Raw genomic sequence first — 26,254 nt, forward strand, 5'->3', positions numbered from 1 at the left:
TTCCCATAATAGCAAGTCCCTTCTCCTTCTCTATGACACATGCAAGTGGTTGATTTCCATAGCTAAAGACAGGGCACTCAAAATTTTACCACAGAAAGAAATTTGGAGAGTATAAGCACAATTCACCTTTCTCCTTAGTCCAAGCTATCTCCAGACATTGCCAGATGGCAATGACACCATCATACTAAGTCACTTGTCCCAACAACTTCTGGTTGCCATAACAGAACCCCTAGTCACTCACTACTTGGTTTAAAAGCAGATATTGCCCATTGAATTTATTATATAATTTCAACATATGGCTATGTACTTTTTATCTGGAGATTCAGATTAATTGTCTCTTTTTCATCTTAAGATGTGTCACTTTTGATTCTTAATGATATGGCTTCTGACAATGAGAATTTCATGTGCCTTCATCAGAGGCTTCTGACCTCTAAAATTTGTCCAGGGATTTTTCTGCATATATATCAAAGATACTGTCTTCTGGGATGCAAAATTAACATTTCAGACTGATCAGTAAGAGCAGAGATGGTGGGAATTCCCCATGTAATGAGATTCCAGACAAAACTTATAATATAGGTGGTGCTGTACAGAGAACACTTGCACATGCACTCTCTCTCTCACCTCCCTCTCTCCCCTCTCTTCTCTTCCTCTCTCCTCTCTCTCTCTCTCTCTCTCTCTCTCTCTCTCTCTCTCTCTCTCTCTCTCTCTGTCTTTTGCTCTCAAAGTCTCTGTCTCTCTATCTGTCTGTCTGTCTCTGTCTCTGTCTTTGTCCAACCTCTGTCTAACTTCAGGCTTCCTATTGGCCATCCAGTAGCAATCCCTTATATGTGTCATTTTCTCCTATTAGAATGAGAGTTTTGGGGGAGTAGAGAATGTTGTGAATTTTCTATTTCGATGTGCAGGCTTTCTACTTAGTAAATGCTTTAAAAATGTTTCATCATTCATTCAAATTGCAATACAGGACTTTGTAAGCTGGGGTGCAAAGACTGTCAAAGCATCTCTCGAGATATTTCATACTTGTGTATGTATGTATATATATATATATATATATATATATGTATGTGCGTCTATACACAGACATATATACACATATGTGTATGTTTATGTATGCATATCTATATATTACAAGAGCATGTAAAGCAAGTAATGAAAACTTAATTTCTCTCCTTTTAGCTTTCAGACATTTCAATAAAAATAGAACACAAAATACAAAAAATGATGTTGTTGAGAGTGATGAGAGTGAGAGTCAATGAGAGCTGGCTTGCAAAAAGTCTCCAATTGACTTAATGGTCTTTACAGATTGGCCAGGCACAGGCAGCAGCAAATGTCTCTCTCTTAATGCTCTCCTACATGGAGTGTCCACTCAAATTTTCCATCCCAGCAGCACCTGGATCCTTCTGAAGGATTTTCTTCTCTATTTTCCAATGCTTACATAGTCTAAAGACTTTAAAGGTTTGTTGCAACTAAATATGTTCTAGAACACTAGAACTAGAAAAAAAGATCAATTTTTATTTATTTAGACCTGGGGGGTGGGGGGAGACATGGGAGTGAGTGTTACCATTTTATAGATTTAAAAAATAAGTCAGGAAGTTAAAATGACTTTCCCAGGTCATTAAACTAATAGGTGTCTGAGGAAAGAAGCCGAGTCTTTCTTAGCTTCAGGTCTAGTGCTCTAGGCACAATGCAGTAGTGCTAACATTTCAAATTGGAAAAGTGATGGAACAACTATTCTATCCTGTTCTATATATCCTATAAACTTACACATCTCTGTGTATAAACTACAGATCACCTGGTTTGCTGATAAAAGATCTTTATTAAATCAGCCTCTGGAGTCATCTTTTAAAGTTATAGTCATTGTTTATAAGGAGGAAAAAGGAAATTGTGGCTTAAGTTGAAAAAAAAGTAGCATATTTCTGGTTGGCATTGTCTCACTAAAATGTCACTATTTAAGACAGTTGAGATTTGTATTCTCCTGTTAGGTGTGATTCTCATCAAAGTGCTAATTTAAAGTGAAAAATATATAGACAGATGAATGATAGGTCTATAAAAATAAGAATTACATAAGATGCTCATATTAATTTATACTCTCTGATAACAACACACACATGCTATATATGAACATATAAGCGTATGTACATAGAAATAGTTATGTACAGATGCAAAGTAAAAGGGGTAGAAGAAAAGGAAAAGGGGACCAGGAAGGATAGACTGAACTATAATCAAATCTGGCACATGGACATAAAATTGAGAAAGATCAAACTTAAGAAAACCAGTTGGAAATATCTGATTTTCCATTTATCCTTCATATTATTTTTGAAAACAAAATCCTAATGATTGCTTAGGAATTTTAAAAATATTATATCTAATTATTGTCCACTAAGGAATATCATTTTTCCAGGAATTTTGTTACTATGTGTAAAGGGCTGAAACTCTGAATATGTGCACTGAAATCAGATAACCAAGCACTTAAGGCTAATTACCTATTGGACAATACTCTATTAGCATATGCTTGGAAAATGGCCCTTCTCACTATTCTGTGCTGGCTCAAATCTTTTGGTGTATACAGATAATCATAGGAGGGATTAGGGGGTGGAGTAAGACAAGCCAGAGTCACTTTGGAGGAGGATGAGGAGAAAGGAGATTGGTGGAGAGCTTGTGGCAATTTTGTCAATCCCCTTCACTTCTCCTCCTAAAGACCAAGGACTTTTGCTTATCCTGACTCCGGCTAATTCTGAGGCCTCCAGTGAGCTAATTTGGACTTCACACTATGTAGATTAAAATAATATCCAATCATGTCTCAGTGTCCATAGACGAAGGAAACATAACTCTTCCTTGTTGGCTCACCTTAATCCAAAGAAAATAACACATTATTGTCCTAAAAATGGGAAGAAAAGACAAAAAATAAGCTTCTATTACTGAAGTTTTTTTATGCAAAATTCTAGTTTTTAATCAAATTATTATTCAGTTTCCTTATTTTGTATTTGAGTTCCATTTATAATGTTCTCTTTTAAAATTTCATGTTTCTAGAACCTTTTAAGTTATTTTCAACTTTGTGTGATTATTTAAAAAATAAACATAACACACAATAAAGTAGAGGAGAGAAATGATCTGGCTAGCTTGATGGGAGAGTAAAGAATTATTAAAGGGTATTTATATAAGCACTTTAGGAAATCAGATATTAAAAAATGGTCATGGCATAATCAACTACATCAAGAACAACTATTAAGAACAACAACAACAACAAAACAGCTTAGATATAAAGGCATTTTTTTTTTTACCTGTTATGCACCACTGGGGGAAGGAAGAAATGATAAATTTATCGTGTGTGTGTAGACTCTTAGTAATGACAAACCCTTCACATGATACATTTGGTATTGAGTCATAGAGCAAGGATTTATGTATGATATGTATTTGTACACACATACACATACACATACATATCACATTTCAATATAATTGTTATTCTTTGTGATCTGGAGTATTTTGTTTTTGGATCTAAAAATAGTATTCTGAGAAAGTGCTCATTGGCTTTACCAGATTGCCTATGGGATCTCTCTGACTGACTGACTGACTGACTGACACACACACTTACGCACTCATACTCACTCTCTCTCTCTCTCTCTCTTTCTTTGTTTCTGTATGTCTTTCTGTCTCTCTCTGTCTCTTTCTGTCTGTCTCTCTTTTTGTCTATCTCTGTCTCTGTCTCTCTCTCTCTCTCTTTCACACACACACACACATACACACAAAACTTCCTGTATTACAGTTGTCCATGTCAAGTAGAGATTAAATAATTGGTCCGGGTCACACAATTTGGCTTCAATAGAGGTAAGATGTAAAACAAGGTCCTCCTAACTCCAAAACAGGCCCTGCCACCAGTAAGCCAAGCTACAATAGTGCAATGATTCACAGTAATGACAGACTGCCTTTGAAAAACTAAAGAAATGCTTATTTTTAAGATGTTAAGCATGTAGAAAGTTTGTTAAAAGACTCTTAAAATAAAAAACACATTAAAGATAAATGCTTCCCAGTTTAAGCTAGAAAATTTAACTAAGAAAGCCAATAAAAATGGACAAAATTTGTCTCACAAACATTTTATGAAAACTTATGCTAAAATCTCCCCTTCTAAAATACTGAATATTCATTTAATTTAGAACTCATGCAATTTTAATTTCTTGAGTAACTACAGTGAGGTGAAAGAAGTTCACTGTTAATTTTTAAATGTTTAAAAAAAAAGGATGTGAGAGGGGAGGCAAAATGGAAACATACAATTCTAGAAAGACATAATTCTCCATTCTCCCTCCCCTCAAAGAAGAAATCAAGCCACCTTTGAAAGGACATTTCAAAAAGATCATTTCAATAAAAGAAATGACAAAGTCAAAAAAGTGACAATACTATGAGACACAAATGCAAATAAAAGAGCTGCATCACAAAGTCTTGGAGGAAAATGATTCTTTCCAAGGAGGGGTGGTTGTCAGTGGCCTCCAGGTGTAATATTGTGTGCACTGATGAGCTGATCAACAGAACAGAACTTCTACCCAGCTGTAATCAAGAGTGATTGATGGCTGGGACAAAAAAAAGTTGATTATCATGACAAGTTCACTGATGTGGAGAAAATAAGCAATGCTCTGGAAATGGATAAAACCTGTTCAGAGCCTGGCTTCTGAAAGCATATTTATAAGGAAACTGAGAAAAGGCTTCATTTCTTACCCAGAGATCTAATATAGTATGTACCAGCTAAGGGTAAATTTCTTTGCTTTAATCTCTACAGATGGAAAGAATCAGTTCATTTATATCTTAAAATGCAAACCATGTGGAATATGTTATAGATACATTTAGTCCATGTCCACGCTCAGCTTAGGTACACTGTATGTGTACATGATTCATGGTACTTACAATTAAAACTCACACATGTATTTAAACACATAAAACTTATGATGAGCATACTTCCATTGGTCATTTTCAATTCCCCCATGATAAGAACTGGCTTCACTATGATTGCTGTAACTTTACCAATATTCATTTCAATTTAAACCAAAACATAAATTCGGACAGAGACAACATATCCCACAGGCACTTTCCCAGTCTACATTTGGTGCGTCAAATAAGGTTTCAAGAATCTGCAAACAAAGTGTATCTGTGCTCAAGGATTTGGTGCAGTGATTCTCAGACAGTGGTCACACTGTGCAGACATCACTAAAATAGAACAAAAATGATCCACTTGACTGGAAAAGTTTTTCGTGCCTCTAGAGTGTTAGTTTTCAACACCAAAAAAAAAAAAAACTTTCTCTTCCTAATAGGTAGAGCTATCCAAGAATGGAATGGGCTGCCTTGAGAGCTTATGAACTCCCTTTCCTTGGAAGTCTCAGAACTGATGATAGATGACAATTTGTCTGGTATGTGAGAGTAAGGATTTCTTTTACACATGTGTTATATTACATGACCCCTGAGACCTTCCAACTCTCAAATTCTGTGATTCTGATCTAACTTTAATATTAATTGTGTTTAATTATGGTATTTAGACTGTTCCTTGTACTATTTTATTTTATTTTATTTGGCTCCTTTACTATAAACATAAAGCATGGGATTGGGATTACAAGGGATAAAATTGTATGGCTGGCACTTACTACCTAAATTACCATGGGGAAGATGTCTTCCAAACCTATGGTACTAGAAATGTGCAGAAGTAGAGAAATGAAGATGCTGGATATATGACTGTAAAGTTTCTTCTAGTTTTAAACCTGTAATCTTATTTTCATAAGGCCCTTGTAACTCTCAATCATATTTTCATCATATTGTCAATTGTCATCAATACATAAATTGTTATGATCTCATTGATCCTGAAATGGTCAGGTCAAATACATCGTTTCTTTCCTCTCATTTAAACAAAATTAAAGTCTTGAAAATATTGGAATTTAGGGCAAATTCTAGTCCATTTCATTTCAAGGTTTGTAATTAAAACAGAGAATGGACATCATTTATAAGAAAAGCAATGTAAGTTGTATTGAATAAGAAAAGAATAATATTACAGGCTACAAATGATAATCAAATGCAAAGAACAAAGGCTTAGAGGAAATGTCTTAATTATCATATCCATGCCTCCTCCCTGTGGAGCTCTAATTCATAGACACACTCACTCCTCTCCTACTTCCCTTTCTATTCTGCATGGTGCATGAATTTAATTTCATGCAGAAATTTACACTAATGGGCTAAGGAGTAGTGATAAGTGCTTCAAGAAATTATGAATGTTATGAGTGCAGGAAAGCATATAAAGATTCTTCTGAACTGATGAAAAGTAAATGGGAAAATGATATAATGAATTATTACAAAAATAAACATGCAAGACCAATAACAAGAAATGAATTAAAATAGAATGCCATCCAATTGATAAATGGTCAAAGGATATTAACAGAAGATTTTCAGATGACAAAAGTAAAGCCTTTTATAATTATATTTTTTTAAAAATCCTCTAAATCACTATTAGATTAGAGAAATGCAAATTAAAATAAACTCTCAGGTACCACTACACGTGTCTCAGACTGACTAAGAGGACAGGAAAAGATAATAGAAATATTGGAGGGGATGTGGGAAAACTGGGACACTAATGCATTATTGGTGTGAAATGATCCAACCATTCTGGAGAGCAGTCTGAAAATATGACCAGAGCTATAAAACTGTGCATACCCTTTGACCTAGCAGTGTCATTCCTAAGTCTGTATCCCAAAGAAATAATAAAGGAGGGAAAAAGGACCCACATGTACAAAAATGTTTGTAGCAGCTCTTTTTGTGGTAGAAAAGAATTGGAAAAGGAGTGGATACCCATCAATTGGACTTAACAAGTTGTGATACATGAAGGCAATGCGATATTGTTTTATAAAAAATGATGAACAAGCTGATTAAGATTTACACGAACTGACGCTGAGCAAAACAAGCAGAACCAGGAATACATTGTACACAGTAACAGCAAGAATGTGAGATGATCAACTATGAAAGACTTAGTTCTTCTCAGTGGTTCAGTGATCCAAGGCAATCCTAATAGACTTTGGACAGAAAATGCCATTTGTATCCAGAAAAAGATCTAAGGAGACTGAATGTAAATCAACACATGCAATATTCACTTCTTTTTTCTCTCTCTCTCCTATAGTTTTTCCCTTTTGCTCTGATTTTTCTCTCCCAACATGATTCATAAAGCACTGTGTATTAAAAATAAACTTACTACAATAAAAAAGAAAAAAAAATAGAATGCTATGCCCATAGTTAGCCTTGATGGGTTTCCCTGCTGAGATGAGACTGAAGGTTACACAAATAATGTGTTTTTTGTTGTTTTTGCTCATTTTTTTTCTATTCCTTTTTCCCATTATTATAAATGATGACTCTCCAGAGGAAGAGTGGAAGGAGATACATTGAGAATTGCAGGTCATATGAAATTGAAAGATATCAAGAAAAATTATTTTTTCAAATTGATGAGAGGAACAGTGATGACTACTTAACACCAATATGAATGGAGATAATTTTTAAAAAGCAGTTTGGAATTATGACCCCTCACCCACACACTCATTACTCCCCCCTCCCAAAAAAAAGTGGAATTATGTTAAAGAATTATCCATACAAGAGTTCATTGATCCAGAGGTTTCACTGGCAGGCACACACTTCAAAGAAGTGAAAAATTGAAAAAAAAAGATATAATTAAAATATTTAAAGCAGCACATACAGTAATTGAAGGGAAAATGGACAAAATGCAGGAAATCATTGACTAAACAAATTGTGGAATAAGAATGTAATATGATATTATAGAAGTATAATAAATGACAATTATGAAGGATAAAAAACCATATTTTATGAAGGAAGGATAGAAAGAGACAAATATTTGTTAATTGCCTATGTTAATATGCCTTAATTGTGTGAAAGCACTTTACAAATATCATCTCATTTGAGTATGAATTAATGCAAAGTAAAATAAATGGAATCAGGAAACAAATAAACATAATAATTATAATAATATGTAAGCACTTGGTTCTGGACTTGGGAAGACCTGAGCTCAAATCTAACCTCAGACCCTTGCTATCTGTGTGGTCCTGGACAGGTCACTTAACCCTGTTTGCCTCAGTTCCTCATCTTCAACATGAGCTAGAGAAGGAAATGTCAAACCACTTCATTATTTTTGCCAAAAACAATCTCAAATGGGATCACCAAGAACTGGACACAGTTGAAACAGACAAAAATAACAACAAAGCAATATGCAACAAAATCCCACATGGTGTATGTCCAGCTGACCATTCCTAGTTCTAAGTAACTACATACAGGGGGTAGAGAGTAGGGGGTGGAGTGGGGAATAATTCCCATATGCTTAATGCTAAGAGATTTGCCCTGTTTGGTGATAAAGTTCCTAAATGGTTGTTAAACTGGAAGACTCAGGAGATGCCACAAAATCCCCTAATAGGCTTCTGGGCCATAACCCAGTGAATGTATGAAGGAATGAGCCATTCCATTATAAAGTATCAGAGTCCTTTAGGGATGCTTCCAGGGATTCAGAGTGAGTCAGAGAATCTGACTTAGCTTATACCCAGGAGTATACAGATGTCAGCATGTGCAACTATCTCTTCCCGGGATGAGGCTGCCCTTCTTTTGTCTTTCTTTTACTTAAATAAATGACCTTGTCATTTTCAAAGGTCTGGAATTCTTCAGAAGCAGCAATGACTTTGCCCTCCTGACATGATGTAAAGCCCAGTTACACAGAGGGGCCAGTGAAGCTTCCTGAAGGGGCATTGATGGGTGGCAGAGAAAGGGAGAATGTCGAGGAAAGGCCCAACTGGATGAAAAGATTGGTCCAACTGAATGGGTTTGCCTGCAGATTTTTACTTGAGTATTAGTCAAAGAGTATAAAAGAAGGTAAAATATAAAAATGGATAATTAACAGTCTTGAAAACCATATTTTGTCTCAGTGAAGCTTGAATATTAGCCTTCCAATCATAATTACTAGAAATTGTGAATTAAACTGGTTAATCCTATTTTAATTACTCTGTTGTTATGCATCATGGGTCTTTACATGGTTAACATTGCATTTGGTGTATGTTTCCAATTCATTACTAAATTTCTATTGTACATCAAGTTTCTCCATCCTACACATCCACTTTTAATGTGACCTAAACTAATGCCCCAAACTTAGATAGGTCCCAAGATACCAGAGCAGGAGATTTTAATGAGCTCATGAGTATGAGAATCAAGGGTCATCCTTTGCCTAATTAAAGGACAGACTTCACCAGCAATAAATCTAGTAGAAATTATTATGTTTATATAGTGGAGAGAGAAGTATGTATATCCCATTTTCTATATACTCAACGACAGTGGGTGCATCCTAGAAATATGAACAGAAAAAATATCACAACAAAAATCTGAGATTTATTGAGATCAGGTTTGGCCTGAAAATGGTGGAAGAAAATCTGCTGCTAACCCTGACCTCTTCTTTATATAGGTGAAGTACTATGATCACCAGATCATATATACTATCAGAACTGGCTGCCATGTTGGTTAATTTTGATGAATGGGTTTTATCTTTTCTCTTTCCATTCTTTGCTACAAGGGATAATGCTTTTGAAAAGAAAGTATGAAAGATATATTTGGAAATAAAAGTGATGTAAAAACAAAAGACATTAATAAGGATAAAACAAATCAATGAATGATCATCAATAGCAAATATCATCTCCAGTAAAAAAACAAACAAATAAACAAATAATCTAAAGATACCTTTCAACACTTAACAATTTTTAGATAACAATGCTGATTTGGTAAATTTTAATTTTTTTTTTTTGGATTTTAGTAACATCCAAAAGCTCTTTTGAGATATGTATATAATTACATAAAGAGAGAAAAAGTAATTAAATTCAAATTAAAACAGTATCTCATACAGTTTCTTAGCGGATCTTGGATCTTTCAGCAGACAAACTATTTCATGGCTCTCAAAGTAGAAGTTTTTCTTGGATGTCCACTTCCTTTGCTATGTAATGAAATCATTTTTGTACTTTGAACTATTCCTATAGAAGAGACATATAAGTAAAAAGTTTGACTTCTGCCCTTTGAGAAACCCTAGAATTTAAAATGTCCCTATAGGATACTAGTATTCTCAGATCTGAACACAAGATTTTTTTTTTCCAAAACTCAAGCAACTTCCTTGAAATTAAGTCACACCTGAATGTGTTCCTGGCTGGGGAAAATGTATCCATCCATTCATAAAAATGGCCCACACATTCCAAAACCCTCATTGGTGAACTTGACACTTTTGACTGTGTCTTCTGTTTCTATATCCATTTTGCTGCTACAATATATCATAACACTTTAGTCTGCTTAGAAGTTAGTGATGAAAACTGGCTATAGAGTAGTTTACTCCTCCTTTGGAGACCTTGACCAATCAATTGGTGGGCCAATCACTTCCTTGTGCATCTATATACTTCTATATCCTGACCAAACTTTGTTCTTCCACTCTTTATGTAATCTCTGTCCCGAGACCCAGTCCTTCATCACCAACTGCCTCCTGGACCCTTTTTGGAGGCAGCTTTTAAGAAAGAAAATAGTAAAATGAAAACATTCCCACTCCTACCACACCAAAACATCCTAACAATTAGACTACCCCAAAATGAGATGGGCTGCCTTGGAAGAAAATAGATATCTGGTCCTTGGAGTTCTTCAAGCAAAGATTTGAATGTGTATCATTTAATGGGGAATATTTTCTATTATGAATTGTACTAGAAATCTGCAGAGATTATTTATATCTCTGAACTAAATTCTATAATTCAGTTATCTTCACTTAATTCTCTATTCTTATCTTTCCAAAAAAATTGATGTGTAAACTGTTCATAATCTGCCTTTTCTAAGCAAGTCATAGGCTGAGAATGATTCTTCCTACAATAACTGATTTTCTGCTTAGAAAATGATATATCTCACTTAACTGATTTTTATTTGAATAAAATCAGCCCAGCCTTCTCAGAGTCTTTGATTGACCATGGACCTTTATGGATCCTTCTGTAGATTGTTAATTTCTTAAGAGTAAGGGTTATTTTATTTTAAGCTTTATAACTCCAGATCCTTGTATATAGTAAAATCTAAATGAACACATGTTAAATGTGTTACCACCATCACTCCAGTTACCACTATTAAAAATTTCATTTTAAGCAGGAATCATTAGCCATTATAGTTAACAACTTTTAGTAGTCTGGTTAAATCTAAGGACCCCTTCTCAGAATAACATTTTTAAATGCTTAAAATGGATGGTTATCAAATTTTCAAATAAGAGATTATAAACTCCTCTAAAGGATTCATATCTCTTTAAAAATCCTTTTGTTATTTTCAGGCACAATTGTTTCTCTGTGCCCACCTGATTTTTCTTTGGATTTTGAAATCTGTGGGAGTTTGGACAACATTTTCTTTCATGATGCATCCATTGGATTTTCTTTGTTAGGGATTATCTCCAAAGTTCAAACTCAAAGCTAGAAGAGGTTCACAGACAACACTGATGGACATGCTGCTTCTCTGCTACACATACTAGGCAAGAACTGGCCCTTCAAAGGACATTGCTCATTATCTTCTGATTCTATGAGAAGCTTGTGTGACCATCAAACTCTGCAGAGATGACCTCCTTTGGACTCAAGGTCACTTAACCACAAAACAAAGGTATCTCAACAGAGTTCCCTGTTCTTTTTGTGAAAGTAAATGATTATGCCAAAGGACTGCTTTTGAAGGGGAAATAGCACCAGTGATACACTCATCTAGTTGAGATGGGGAGCCAAATAACCTGACAGTTTTGGAAAGTAGCAGAAGACATTTACCCATAGAAAAACAGGTTTCATAGAAGGTTGAACTTTTCATTTAAAGGGAATGTCCAACAACAACTAAAAGAAAACTACAGTTATTTTTTAAAATAGATACACACTATATGTATAAATGGGAGTCATGTGTTTGGATATACTTGAATATTTATATATGCAAAATCAATGTTATATAGCGTAAAGTGCACAGCATTTGGAATCAGAGGATGTCGGTGAATTCCTTCATCAAAAGTGTCGGCTAAGACACTGAGCTCAATTTTGCCACTATGGCTTAAGAAAGACATGAATATGCTGGAGGGTTATAAAGGAGGATAATTTTGCACCCTCATATTTTATTCACCTTAAAAAGCATTGATTTTCTCTTCCTATGCAATAATAAACAGAGTATTAAACATAAGTGTGATAGCAACTTATACCAAAACTTTTTCTACCTGAACTCCAAAGGAAGAAGACAAAAGGAGTAAGACAAAATATAGGAAGAGGAATGGGAGGAAAAGGAGAATGAAGAAATTAAAAGGAAGAAATATAAGGGAAAGAGAACAATGGGAAAAGGAGAGGGGAAGGAATAGAAGCCGCAGAATGGAAGAAAAATATAAGAAAAAGAGAATAAGAGGAAAAGAAGGGGAAGAGAAAGATGCAATAATGATATCTGACATATTATATAGGAAGCATTACCCAGTTTCCTAATTGCTCTTGGTAATTGTAGTTTACTACTTTTTTTTGATTTGTGAAAGTTAAAAACCAACTATCTGCTTAATATCTCCAAATATTGTAGTTTTTATTTACCTATTAAATATTCAAGAAAGATTTTAAATTTGTGACAGTTTCTACATAGAAAAATGGTTTTATTTTCAGTTTCAAAGGATCTTAGGATACATTTTATCCAACCTATTCATTGTACAGATAAAGGCATTGAGGCCTTGGGAACTTAACTTGTCTGCTTTAAAGCCCAGTTTAGAGATAGAATTCGAACCCAAGCACTTTGACTGCATAGCCAGGGTTCTACACACCTACTGTTTTATTCCTGAAATGGTCATATCTTGTATGAGATCAACAAAGGGAATCTTCCCACATATTTTAAAAATAGTAAAACTGAACTTTCTAAAATTAACTCATCACTGAGAGAGAGTATTAATGCATAAAGAAGAATTTTTTTTTGTCTCGTACAAGTGAATTTTCATAGATCATAGCTATAAAGAATCTGAAAACATAAAGGACTAGACACAGTTATATTTTAAGGCAGGTGCAGCAAGAAACCAAATCAGCCAATTGACAACATCAAAAATAGCAACAAAAAAAATCACTGATTTCTTCATGCAATGAAAGGATAAAAATAGAGAATAATTTAGTTCTGCATGCTCTATGACCTCTTAATTCACTAGACAGGGATGCAAATTCTATCCCCTTTTTTGCTTGGCTGCCCCAAACAGCAGAGTTTCCAAGGCTCAAAAAGTAGGCTGCCCCAAAGGAAGAAAAATATATTGATCCCAGCATCATCTTTATTCAGAATTAGTCACATGAGTGATATTCAGCCTTACAGTCAAAACCACACAGGAATACTGTCAACAGAAAACATTGACAGCATTCTTGGCAGGTGATGGCAGCAAGAAGGATGCTCTTGCTAGGGTGGGAAGACTTGAAGGTCTGTATCAGGAAAATTCTCATATTGTATTCAGACTCTTGGGCATTCCCTATGGAGCAGTTTTTGCCTTAAATTCTCTCAAGGAAATCTCATTCCTTAAAGTAAATTTTTAAGCACCCCTTGACAACTACATCAATACAAGGGGAATGTCTTAGGGTGAGTCAGGTGACTAGTTAACAGTAATCTGGGCCAAGATGGAAACATAAGATTGAGTGAATGTAGAGGGTAAATGTAGAAAGCACAAATATCATCCATTGCACAACTTTGTTAAGGGTTAACCCTGCACATACAGCTCAAGTCAATGGGCCTCCAATGGGACTCTGTGGCTGAGAATCTGACTGGACACCAAGTAACCCCAGGCCATGTACCATTTCTATATGCACTAAGCAATGGTGTTAAAGTACCAATAAGTTATACATTCAAAACATAGTACATGCACTGTTTTTCCTTATCAAAAAAATAAGCAGGCTTCCAAAAGGGCACACCATAGATTAATAAAGTTTCAATACAATAACAACTATAGACTTTTTCAGTTATGGAAGAATATTTAAGGAAGCTCTTTTCCTTTCTGATTAGAAAAAGATAATGAATTTTTATAGTGAATAACAAATAATGAACTTACATCAGAATTAAATCTCAACTGGCAAATGTTGCACGATATAATTTGCTTTCTTCGATGAGGAAGAGGAACCCCAAATGTATGATTTATTACTGCTTTCTGAATTGGGTCCATCTGTAACAAGAAAAAAAATAGAAATAAAAGTTGTCAGTTCTATTGGAATTCTTCCTACTTTATTAAATAGGCAATCTGACCAGCTCTAATCCATAGTTTATGATTAAAAAACCTTTTTTTTTTTTAATTTGGAGGGATTAGTTTTCAATTTTTCAGGAAAACTAGGGCACAATAAACCCCAAGCTCAGGATGATAAAATATAATAAATGACTATCACATCTTTCACAGCAATCCATTTCTAATTCAGGGTTCATTGATTATGTTGTTTTATCACCATAAATAAATAATTGAAATGTCACAAGAACTTTTTTTTTTTGTCAAATGCAGTCACTGGTTATATACTTAATCTGTGTCTATATAGCAGCTATATAAAAAACTACATCAGTACACAGAATTGATCAACTCAGCTATTGTAAATATCGCACCTTTATTAGTCCATAATACTCAGAGTATTGGTCCTGTAGTCAGAAACACTCATCTTTGTGAGTCCAAATCCAGCCCCAAACACTTATTAGCAGTGTGACCCTAGACACTAATCCATCTACCTGTCTTCAGGGCAAACAAAGATTAAGTAACTTGTCCAGAATCACACAACTAATAAGTGTCTGAGGATGGATTTGGATTCATGAAAATGAATCTTCTTGCTCTAGGGATAAGCATGGAAGCTACATACTGCTAAAATAATTACTAAACATATATGCACTAAATGACAAAGCATCCAAATTCTTAAAGAAAAAGTTAAATTAATTACAAGAAAAAATAGACAGTAAAACTATATTCATAATAGACCTCAAATGCCACCCCCCAAGAACTAGACAGATCTAACAGAAAAGCCCCAAATGATAAAGAAATCAAGAAGATGAATACAATCTTGGAAAAGTTAGATATGATAGATAGCTAAAGAAAATGGAAAAAGAATAGAAAGGAGGATAATTTTTTTCTCGTTGGATATGGCACATTAAAAAAAAAAAAAAAAGACGATTGGTGAATCTTCATCCAAATGCAAAAAAGCAGAAATAGTAAGTGTATCATTATCATGTGATAATGCAATAAAAATTGTATTCAATGAAGAAACATGGATGCACATATTAAATGCTAATTGGAAAATAATCTAATTCTAAAGAATGAGGGGGTTAAAGGACAAATCAGAAAAACAATCCTTAATTTCATTAAAGAGAATGATAAAAATGAGAGAACAGTCTAAAATGTGTGGTATTCAGTCAATGCAGTAATTATAGGGAAATGTGTAATCCTAAATACATATATCAGTGAAAGAGAGGAGGAACAGATTGATGAATTGGGAACTAAAAATAAAAATTTAACAAAAAATTAAAATCCTCAATTAAACCCCAAAATGGAAATCTTGAAAATTGAAGGATTTTGAAAAATAAAAACTAAAATTAACAAATAAAACTAAGGACAGGTTTTATGAAAGAAAATCAATAAAATAAAATTTTAAAATTGGTAAATTTGATTTTTAAAAAAGAAAGAAAAAACCAAATTGCTAGCATCAAAAAATTAAAAGTGAATGTAGCACCAAAAAAGATTAAACTAACTATTGGGAATTATTTTGCCCATCATATGCCAGTAAAGCTGACAAAATAATGAAACAGATGAATATTTACCAAAAAAAAAATTTGCCCACATTAACAGAAGAGGAAATAGAATATTTAAATAACCATTATCTTAGAAAAAACAAATTGAATAAATCAATGAACTACCTTAAAAAATCCCAGGACCAAACAGGTTCATAAGCGAATTCTATTAAACATTTAAAGAACAATTAATCTCAATACTATACAGATTTTTGAAAAAAATAGTTAAAGAAAGAATCTTTCCAAATTCCTTTAATGATACAAATATGATTTTAATGCCTAAGATAGGGAGAACAAAACCAGAGAAAGAAAACTATAGATCAATGTCCATCATGAATATTGTGCAAAAAAAATTTAAATAAAACACTAGCAAGATTACAGCAATGTGTCACAAAGATCATACACTATGATCAGGTGGGAATTATTCCATAAATGTAGGGTTGATTCAATATCAGGAAAACTATCAGTATAATCGAACAATAAGAAATAAAAAATCATGAATATATCAATAGATAGAAAGAAAAAGTATTTGACAAAATACAATACTCATTATGATTAAATAACAATATTAGAAAGCATATGAATGAATGGAACCTTTCTCAAATGATAAGTAGCATTTAATCTAAAACTAAAAGCAAGGAGTGGGGGGAAGAGACTTGGAGCTACAGAAGCAAGATGGTGAAGAAAAGACAAGAAATTGTTTGAACTCTCCCCAAAACTCCAAACAATCACAAATAATGCCTCAAATCAAATTCTGCAGTGGAAGAACCCACAAGAGGATAAACAAGCTATTCCTAGACCAAGGCAACTTAGAAGGTCAGCAGAAAAAGTCTTTTGCACTAAGGTAAAGATGGAGTATAATCCAGCACAAGATGGTCACCAACAAACCAGAGGCAGGCCTAAGGGATAACTGAATCAGTGGTGGCAGGGGTGGTTTCTAGACTGCTCAGCCCACAGACAGTAAAGGAATCACAAGAAGATTACAGGAGTCCCCTTGCTGGCACCAGGGGCAGGACTCTTGTTGCATTGCCCATACTTGGATCTGGGTAACAGTCCTGGATCTCAGTGTCAAGGTGAGAGGAGTGGCAGCACATCAGGCTTGAGATTGGTCACATTTTCATTAAGGAAAAGAATGCTTGTGATTTGTCACAGACCAGAGTACATATCAGGAAAGTAGTAAACATAACTCTCCCTAGATCATACCAAGTTGGAAGAACTCAAAATTGACAAGTCCCCAGAATTATCCTTGAAAACAGATGCACAAAAATTTAGAAACTTGGGACAGTGCTCCCTTTACTCCAGAAGGAGAGTTCTACATTATCAAAGAGTTAAAAGTCAAAAAATTAGCTGGGAAAAATGAGCAAAAAGCAGGAAAAAATCCTGTCTATGGAAAAGTTAATTTTAAAAATACCTCCATTAGTCATGTTGTGAAAAAAAGAATCAGAACAAAAGGGAAAAACCATGAAAAGGAAAAAGAAACAGCAAAAAATAGTGAAAATAATATACTTCAATCACCATTAAGACTTTGTAATTCTTTCTCTGGATTTTCTTGGCATTTTTCATCCTGAGTCTTATAAAATTATTTTAGATCATGTTGCTGAGAAGGGCAAAGTCTTTCAAAGTTAACCACATAATCTTTCTATTACTATGTACATTTCTCACTTCACTAAGCATCAGTTCGTGTAAGTCTTTCCAAAAGTTTTTTTTTTTTTCCTCTGAAATCTGCCTGCTCATCATTTCTTATAGGACAAGAGAATTTCATTATATATATTAACCACAATTTGTTCAACCATTCCCCAACTGATAGGCATACCACTCAATTTACAATTCTTTATCACTAAAAAGAGAGCTGTTTACACATGAGTCCTTTCCCATTTTTAATGATTTCTTTGAAACATAGACCTAGGAGAGGAATTGTTGGGTCAAGGTGGGTTCACAATTCCACTGACAATTGTACTGGTGTTTCAGTCTTCCCATAGCCTCTTCAATACTTATATTTCTTTTCTGTTATATTAACCATTTTGACAGATTCGAGGTAGTACGTCAGAGTTATTTTAACTTGCATTTCTCTAATAAATAGTGATTTAGAGCTTCTTATATGACTATATTTGCTTTTAATTTCTTCTTGCTTATAATATAGAGAAGTTACAAAAGCCTCAAAGAAAAATACAAATTAGTCTCAGTCCATAGACGAACTCAAAAAGAATTATAAAAGTCAAATAAGAATGAAAGGGGAAAATTGGGAAGAGAATGAAAGTGATGCAAGAAAATCACACGCAAAAAAAGGGTCAACAGCTGGTAAAGAAGGCAAAAAATTACCGATAGAAATGCCTTAAAATGGAACAGTCCAAATTTTTTTTAAAGGCATAAAAATCTAATTAGGAAAGAATGCCTTAAAATGCAGAATAGTTTAAATCGAAAAAAAAGAGTGGAAAAATTCATTATAGAAAAGAACTTAAAAAGAAGAATTAATTGGCCAAGGAAAAAGGAGCAACACAAGCTCACTGAAAAAAAAATTCCTTAGAAACAAAATTGGATAATCAATGTTGGAGGTGATAGGAGGAAACTGAAACACTGATGTGTTATTTGTGGAGTTGTGAACTGATCAGACATTCTGGAGAGCAGTTTGGACCTATGCCCAAAGGTTTATTAAACTGTGGATACCCTTTGATTCACCAGTCTCATTTCTGTATCTTCATCCCAAAGAGATCATAAAAGAGGGGGAAAGATCCACATGCAAAAATGTTTGTCATGGCTCTTTGTGTGGTGACAAGGAATTAGAAATTGAGTAGATGGCCATCAATTGGGGAATCACTTGAATAAGTTATGGCATATGAATATTATGGAATATTATTGTTGTATAAGAAGTAGTGAGCAGTCTGATTTCAAAGAGTCCTATAAGCTGATGCTGAGTGAAATGAGCAGAACCAGGAGGACAGTGAACAGCAGTAACAGCAATATGATGTGATGTTGATAAACTTTAATAAACTTATCTCTTCTCAGAATTCAGTGATCCAAGAAAATCCCAATAAACTTGGGATGGAAAATGTTATCTGCATCCAAAAAGACTATAAAGACTGAATGCAGATCAAAGCGTAATGTTCTCATATTTTTCTTTGTTTGTTTGTTTTCTTTCTGGTGGTTTTTCCCTTTTGTTTTCAGTTTTCTTTCACAGCACAACTAATATAGAAATGTTTAAAATGATTGTACATGTATAACCTATATCAGATTGCTCCCTGTCTTCAGGAGAGGGAGGTAAGGGATAGAGAGAGAAAATATTTGGAACTCAAAAATAAGACTGGACAAGTAGAAGCTAATGACTTTATGAGACATCAAGAAACAATACAAAATAAGATGAATAAATAAACAAAAGAAAATGTGAAATACCTCCTTAGAAAAACAACTGTACTGGAAAATAGATCCAGGAGTCATTTTAGGCCATATTAAAAATAGCATCCTAAGGCTTCTTTCCCACAGCCACCAAGGACATCGGAAATAATCAGATCTCAATCCACCAGCTGATACATAAATTGGAAAGCAGAGGCTGTCTCAGAAGAGAAGTCATAGAAATGACAGTAAATGCTATAGTATATTCTGGGTGATAGTGGTACTGTGAATAAAAAGGGTTTAATTCCCATGAAAAATGATATGAATATACCAGAACCCATAGGGAAAAAAAGATTCCCTTATTAAAGACTCTTGAAATAATTTTTAAATGAAATTTCACATTCAAGTGTTCTGAAATTGTCAGCATCAATCAACAAACAACTGTTATGTGTGAAGAAATATGCTAAATGTGACATTGCATGTTAATGTAATATTCATGCTCAAGGTATGATTTTAGTAATTCAATCATTCAGAAAATAGTCATATAAGTAAGAATAGAAGAGGCAGAGAAAGAGGAGAAAAAGAGGAGGAAGAAGATGAAGGATAAGGAAGAAGAAGTTGAATAAGCTTTCCCATCAAACCTTGACAAATTGCACAAACATTAAAATATGTTCTAAAAAGAGTATTGTAAAAGATAAAGGGGAAAGTAAACTAGTGCTATTACTTTAGGAGAAGAGAAGCTGTAATCAGATGAGCCAAGTTCAAAATCTGCTATTATTACTTACTTATGGGACTGTGGCCAACTCAGTGGACCTATCTGGACCTCAGTTTCCTCATCTTTAAAAAGTAATAAAAGAGATTTGGGCAATATTAACATGGAGTCTTCTTCCAGTTTTAAATCCATGATCTTATGATCAAGAGTTCAACTATTTTGAAAGAATGAAGGATTATATGTAGTCAAGAACTAGTATAGTTAGCCAAAAAAATTCTGCTTTCTTCAATTCTGGCCACTTTTTGTTTTTTACTCCACTGAAAGCTCAATTCAAGAACGGTAAAAACAAACAAAACAAAGCAGTTAAACCATTCTGAATACAGCTATGATCTTAAAATTACAATATATTAAAAAAGGAAATAAATAGATGTATTTACTACAGTATAACAACGTGATTCTTTAACCTTTCATGGGAAGGTAGCTACATTAAGTAATAAAAATTAAGTGAAACTGAGTTGTCAGAATCTTAAACAAATGATCTTTGCAGTATATGCTTAAAGATGTGAGGGAGGGAGGAGAGATTATTGATATAAATAGATACCCCCAAACTATTTATTTAATCAGCTAATTATTTAGTGTTCAACAAATTTTGAATATAAAAATAATTCATTTCATCCTCTTATTTTCCACAGCTACTGCTGCTATTTTGCCTATTTATATGTTTGAATTCATTTCCAGATTCAACCTATGACCTTTCTTAATCCCAAATGAATATGTTTTGCTTAATTTGGGGCAAATGGATCATCAGATTCAGACTGAACTCTGACTGTTTCCTCCTTAAATCCTATTTGAGTTTTCTGCTAAAATAATTTGTAAAGGGGGTTACCAAAGACAAGCCTGAAGTCAAAAAGTGCAGAGCAAGGTTTTCTTCCCAAGGATATCCATTTTCTTTCTTTCATTTTCTATCAAAGAAGAGATTTACTTATTAGGGATCTATTTCTACTTCCCCAGTATACTTGTCATCTTGCTATTATTATTGCTGTAATCATCAATCTCATTTTTAAAAAAAAAATCAAAGTTGAATCCTTGGAAAATTAGACTTTTAATAGCATGGCAAAGAAGAATCTTGAAACTATCTGTTCAACCAACTGGACTTTTTGTTTATTTTTATTTTTTCCTGCTTCAAAATTCACTCAGGAATTTTCATATAGCAATAGGCAATATGCTTTTTGAACTATTGCTTTCACACTGTGTGATATCATTCATCTTAGCCCACAAATTTGAGAAAGAATAATAATACCATGAAGGGTGAGAGAAATTAAATATTTATATCACACCTATTATGTGTTAGGCATTTCACTGATGGTTTTTTAACTATTATCTTATTTGATCCTTTTAACAACACTGGAAGGTAAATATTAGTATTTCCTCATTAACAGTTGAGAAAACTAAAGCATACAAAGATTAAATACCCTTGCCTAGAGTTATAGAATTTATGACAGTCTGAGGTCAAATTTGAACTCAATTTTTTTCGGATTCTAGACTTAACTCTCAATCCACTGTACCACTGGTTGCCTCTAACTTAAGTGTATAAACTCTAAGAATTCTGAACCAGATAATAATCAACTTCTCTGCACTGAAGGTCTTTAAGCAAAGTTTCATGACTAATCATTTAGTCAGTATATATCTATTCATGTTCTTATTACATGTCACTAGTAATGCTAAGCACTGATTAGCTGGTTGGTTGTTGTCCTTTGTTCTTGAAGAGTACTAAAATGACCTCATTAATTTAGAGTGGAGTTACAATTGTCAATTACAAATTGAACTTGGGATGCTCTGCCACAGGTTGGACACAAATAGTCCTTATGAATGTGTGGGGTAGCTTCTCTAACTGTGTATCTCATGAGATGAGCCAAGCACTAGTAATAAAAAGAATAGAAAAAAAAATTAGAGCCTGACCTAAAAAAGCCCTGAGGAGGCACCCCCTACTGCTATCCCCTTAATTTGAAAGGTGCAGAAACTATACCTAGAAAGGTAGAGATTTATCCAAGATTACAGAAATCAACCTGAGAAGTTGAATCTATTCCACGTACTTTCATCCCAGACCAATATGAACAGGCCATATTGAGTTTCAAATGCCCTATACTGAAACTCACACAATTCACACCCATGCAGCCCTTTCTCTGGGACACACACACAAACACAAATGAACAAGGATCACTTTGGAGAGCCAGTCTTTACTCTAGTCTAATGTCATACAGACATTGTTTGAGTAGCAGCCAGAGGCTGAGAAAGCCTATGCCCAGAGATTTGCAACAGCAGATTAGAGCTAACAAAACCAGTGGGTCACTGAACTCTAACCATCTACCCAACTGCCACACGTTCCAACTCTGAATGAACAAATTAACAGAAATGCATATTAGAAAGGCAACGTGACATCTGGGAGATTAGACACTTTGTCAGGCTTATTATTACCCAATATTAAAATGGTCTTGCTGTTCCTCTCCCTGAATTTTCCATCTCCCACTTCCATGCTTATGGACTGATCATCACCAATGCCTACAAAACACTCTGTAGTTAACACTTAGAATCATTCCCCCCTTTAAAGATTCATGAAAGAAATATCTTTTACATGAGGCTTTTCTTAATCCTCCCAGATGTTAGTGCCTTCCCTTTCAAAAAAAAATATTTGCTTCATATATAGTAAATATATATATGTGTGTCTGAGTGTGTGTGTGTGTGTGTGTGTGTGTGTGTGTGTACACAGAAAGAAATAGAGAGAAGGAAAGGGAGAGAGAGGAAGGGATAAAAGAAAAAAGAGGGAAAGAGAATATTTAGTAATGTTCATTATATATATTTGTATAATGGGAATATAAGATACATAGAGAACATAGAATAAATATAGTAAATATTCACCATATCTATTTATCATAAATATAGAGTGAATATTTACCACATATGTATATAGTATGTGTATATATATATAAAATGAACATAGAATACATGTACATAGACAGAGAATATTCACCATATGTGTGTATAGTTCATGTATATATCATGAATATAGAATATATTTGCCATATTCACTATGAATGTTCACTATATTCACCATATGGCGAATATTCACTATATTAAAAGGACTTTTTTTTTTAAGGGGGAGGTACTAGCATCTGGGAGGATTAAGAAAAGAATCATGAAAGAGATTTCTCTGTGTGTGTGTCTGTGTACACACACACACACACACATATACATACCTCCATATATATTATATATTCATGCATATATTAATATATATACATATATGGTTTATGAGTGTGTATGTATGTGTATGTGTTTTAGATAGATAGTTTTCTACAACAGAATATAAGCATCTTAAGCATAGGGATAGTTTTAATTCCTTTTTCTTTCCACCCTCAGTTCTTGAACCTAACACAATGCCTGGAACATAATAGGTACCAAATATATGCTTGTTAATCGATTAACTAATCCAAGACTAAATCTAAAGCACAGGAGTAGAAACAGATAATTTAGATCATTACCTAAATATTTATGTAAACCAACGGTTTATAAATATATATCTATCAATATTTGGTGCCACAGAAATTGCAAGAGAAGCCAATAATGTGATTAGTTTTCAAAAATATATCGTAATATATTTTGTGGAGCAACTTATATCTGCCATTGAGTCTGATGTTTGTGCAATCACATATATGTCACCTATACCATTCTTTATATTTAATCACAAACAGAATCAACTAAGGGATAAACAGGACACATACAATTTCACATTACTGATTGCTTAATTCCATCAAACCCATTATGCACAAAATGGAGGCTCCTGGGATACTCCAACAACTGCTGCTTAATAAATTAGAGATGGAGGGAACAGGGAAAGGTAAGACAAGTAGTGGAAAAAGGAAGTAAAAACAGATGGCTCTCAATGAGGCAGATTGCTAAGAATAAGGAGACACCATTGCAAAGAAGGGGGAGGGGATTTGGGTAGGTAAATGTATATGGGGGAATGATATTAAAATCTCCTGTCACCACTATTGCTAGGAATTATAAATAGTAGCTGCTGCTAGAAACGCACAGTCAGGGATGGATGGATATGCCTTTTGGGACTGGCTGCTGGCCCCTTTTCATCTATACCTGCACACATGAATAGGGATTACCTTCACTGGGGCATCTTCCAGAATTCAGCCTAATGTCTACTACATCCTCATTCTCATTTAGAACCTGACACTATTCTGAAAAATGAATGCCTAAGCTTCTAGAAACCAAAATATTTGGATGCTTGCCAAAATAGTTAGAACGTGTCTAAATGTAAGAAACTTTCCCCTGCCAAGAACTTTGAATATGGCTATCTGCCTGAATATTATAGCTCCATAAAGCAGCATACTAATGACGATGAAGCAAAGAAGGAAGATGGAAAGGGGAGGCGAGAGCATGAGTGGATCAAATGATAAGGTCTCATTTTTATGGGGAAAAGTTGTTGCCAATTTACAGTGTTATTCACCAGAAATGTGGGACCTGTTACTATTAAATATATGGGAAGTCCTCAGGTCTCTCTGTGTGCAATACTGATAAATGAGTGAAAAAATAAAGTGACCCAAATAAAACCCTAGGCTATTAGAACAGGGAAGATTTAGAGAGCATTACATACAAACTCACTATTTTATAGATGAGAAAACCAAAGACCAAAAAAAAGCACTTAAGTCAGATTTTCAAAGTTGGGTTTTTAAAATATTTTTAAAAGCAAAATCATAGGCTGTTATGAAATAATACTGTGTGTGAGTAGCCAAGGCAATTAGAGATTTAATTCAAGGGCACCTGAGAGTCTGCACCTTCAGAGTGAAGAACAAGAGGAAGCTAGGATGATAAGGCTGAACCTTTGAAACTGGAGAAGATTAAATAAATAAAGGCTAATCAAGGAGGGGAGGAGATATAGAGGCAGTGTTTTCCTTGCCTTCTTCACTGAGCAAACTTAATCTTCATATAGTAAAGCAGAATTTTCAGGCATTTTGGAAAAGGCTGTCAATAAACATTTATTGAATACCTAGTATGTTCCACGTGTGGTGCTAAATGCTGAGGATGCAAAGAAAGACAGTCTTTGTGATGAAGATACAAGCAATTACATGTAAACATGATATATAGAGGAGAAACCAGAAATAATAGAGGAAAGGAATTAACATTAAAGGCAATTGGGAAAAGCTCACAGAAAATGGACTTTTATGTAAAGTGTACTCCATAAGGGAAGGAAGGGAGAGAGGAAGGAAGGGAGAGAGGAAGGAAGGAAGGAAGGGAGAGGAAGGAAGGAAGGAAGGAAGGAAGGAAGGAAGGAAGGAAGGAAGGAAGGAAGGAAGGAAGGAAGGAAGGAAGGAAAGGAAGGGAGGAAGGAAGATGATGCTTTCCATAAAGCATCTATACTTGATTTCTGTGCTATGCAATCCACTTATTTTTCTGCTTTTGTGACCTTAACCAGGGAGATATACTTATCAAGTAGTCAAGAAGGCGGAGCAGGAAGAGGATGGTTGCCAATACTCCTAAAGAAAACATTAACATCCCCACCATCCCAAGGCTGTGCACTGGCAGGATATAAACACAGGGCTCTTAGAATTTAATGTTGCCTAAATTGGAACCCGTATAGCATGAATACATTGACAGGAGGGTAAACAAGAAATCTTAGGGAGGCTTTCGTTAAGCTGCCTAAAGTCTTAGGAACAGGATACAAGAAAAGGCTCCTTGATGATGACTCTGTATCACTCAATCAATGGATAAATATAAGAGCTTATTAGATGACAGGTATCATGCTAAATTCTAAGGATATAAAGACAAAAGCACTTCCTACCCTCAGGTAGCTTACATTGATTTTTATCAAGTGCCCATTGTGTACCAGGAAGATATCAAGTTCTCAAATGTATGAACACATCAAATGTATCCTTGTGTAGTCATTGGGATGGATATTTAATTTAAAATGTGGATTCGAAATTCTATTACTTCTAGCCTATCCCATAAAACCCTCACTTAGTTAACACTTCAGGATCAGGGCATTAGGGATGGAGAATGGAGTGGTCCATCAACATGTTAATGGATTTTCCTGAATTCTTCTTAACATTGGATAGTAGAGTGAGCCTCACTGCCACTTAAGATGGTATGTTAGGAAGGAATTCCTTTGCCATAGAGACTTACCTCCAATATTTCTTTTATAATAAATTTTGCTACCCTTTGAATTTAGTTGGGCTACAAAGGGGCACGGCATATTGGAGAGAAAACCAGACAGTCTTGGAATAAAAAAAAAAAATACCCTGGTTTATTCTTTGCATCTTCCATAACTAACTCTCTTCCATGTGAATATCACATGAAGTGGCACTTAAAGCTAAACCTTAGCACAGAAATCCTTAATCCAATTTGAAATTTTCCCAGAGATCA

General features: G+C 34.3%; 1 protein-coding gene across 3 annotated transcripts in view; it reads right to left on the minus strand.

The window, feature by feature from the left end:
• Nucleotides 1-26,254, minus strand: part of ZNF385D (zinc finger protein 385D) — a 368,816-nt gene that overhangs the window by 142,496 nt on the left and 200,066 nt on the right. For all 3 annotated transcript variants that reach the window (XM_031940342.1, XM_031940344.1, XM_031940343.1), the window contains exon 3: nt 14,081-14,191. In XM_031940342.1, coding sequence (XP_031796202.1) covers nt 14,081-14,191 — 111 coding nt within the window. The remainder of the gene's footprint in view (nt 1-14,080; nt 14,192-26,254) is intronic.

This window comes from Sarcophilus harrisii, chromosome 5 (assembly GCF_902635505.1).
Source record: "Sarcophilus harrisii chromosome 5, mSarHar1.11, whole genome shotgun sequence".
NCBI classification, from domain to species: Eukaryota; Metazoa; Chordata; class Mammalia; order Dasyuromorphia; family Dasyuridae; genus Sarcophilus; species Sarcophilus harrisii.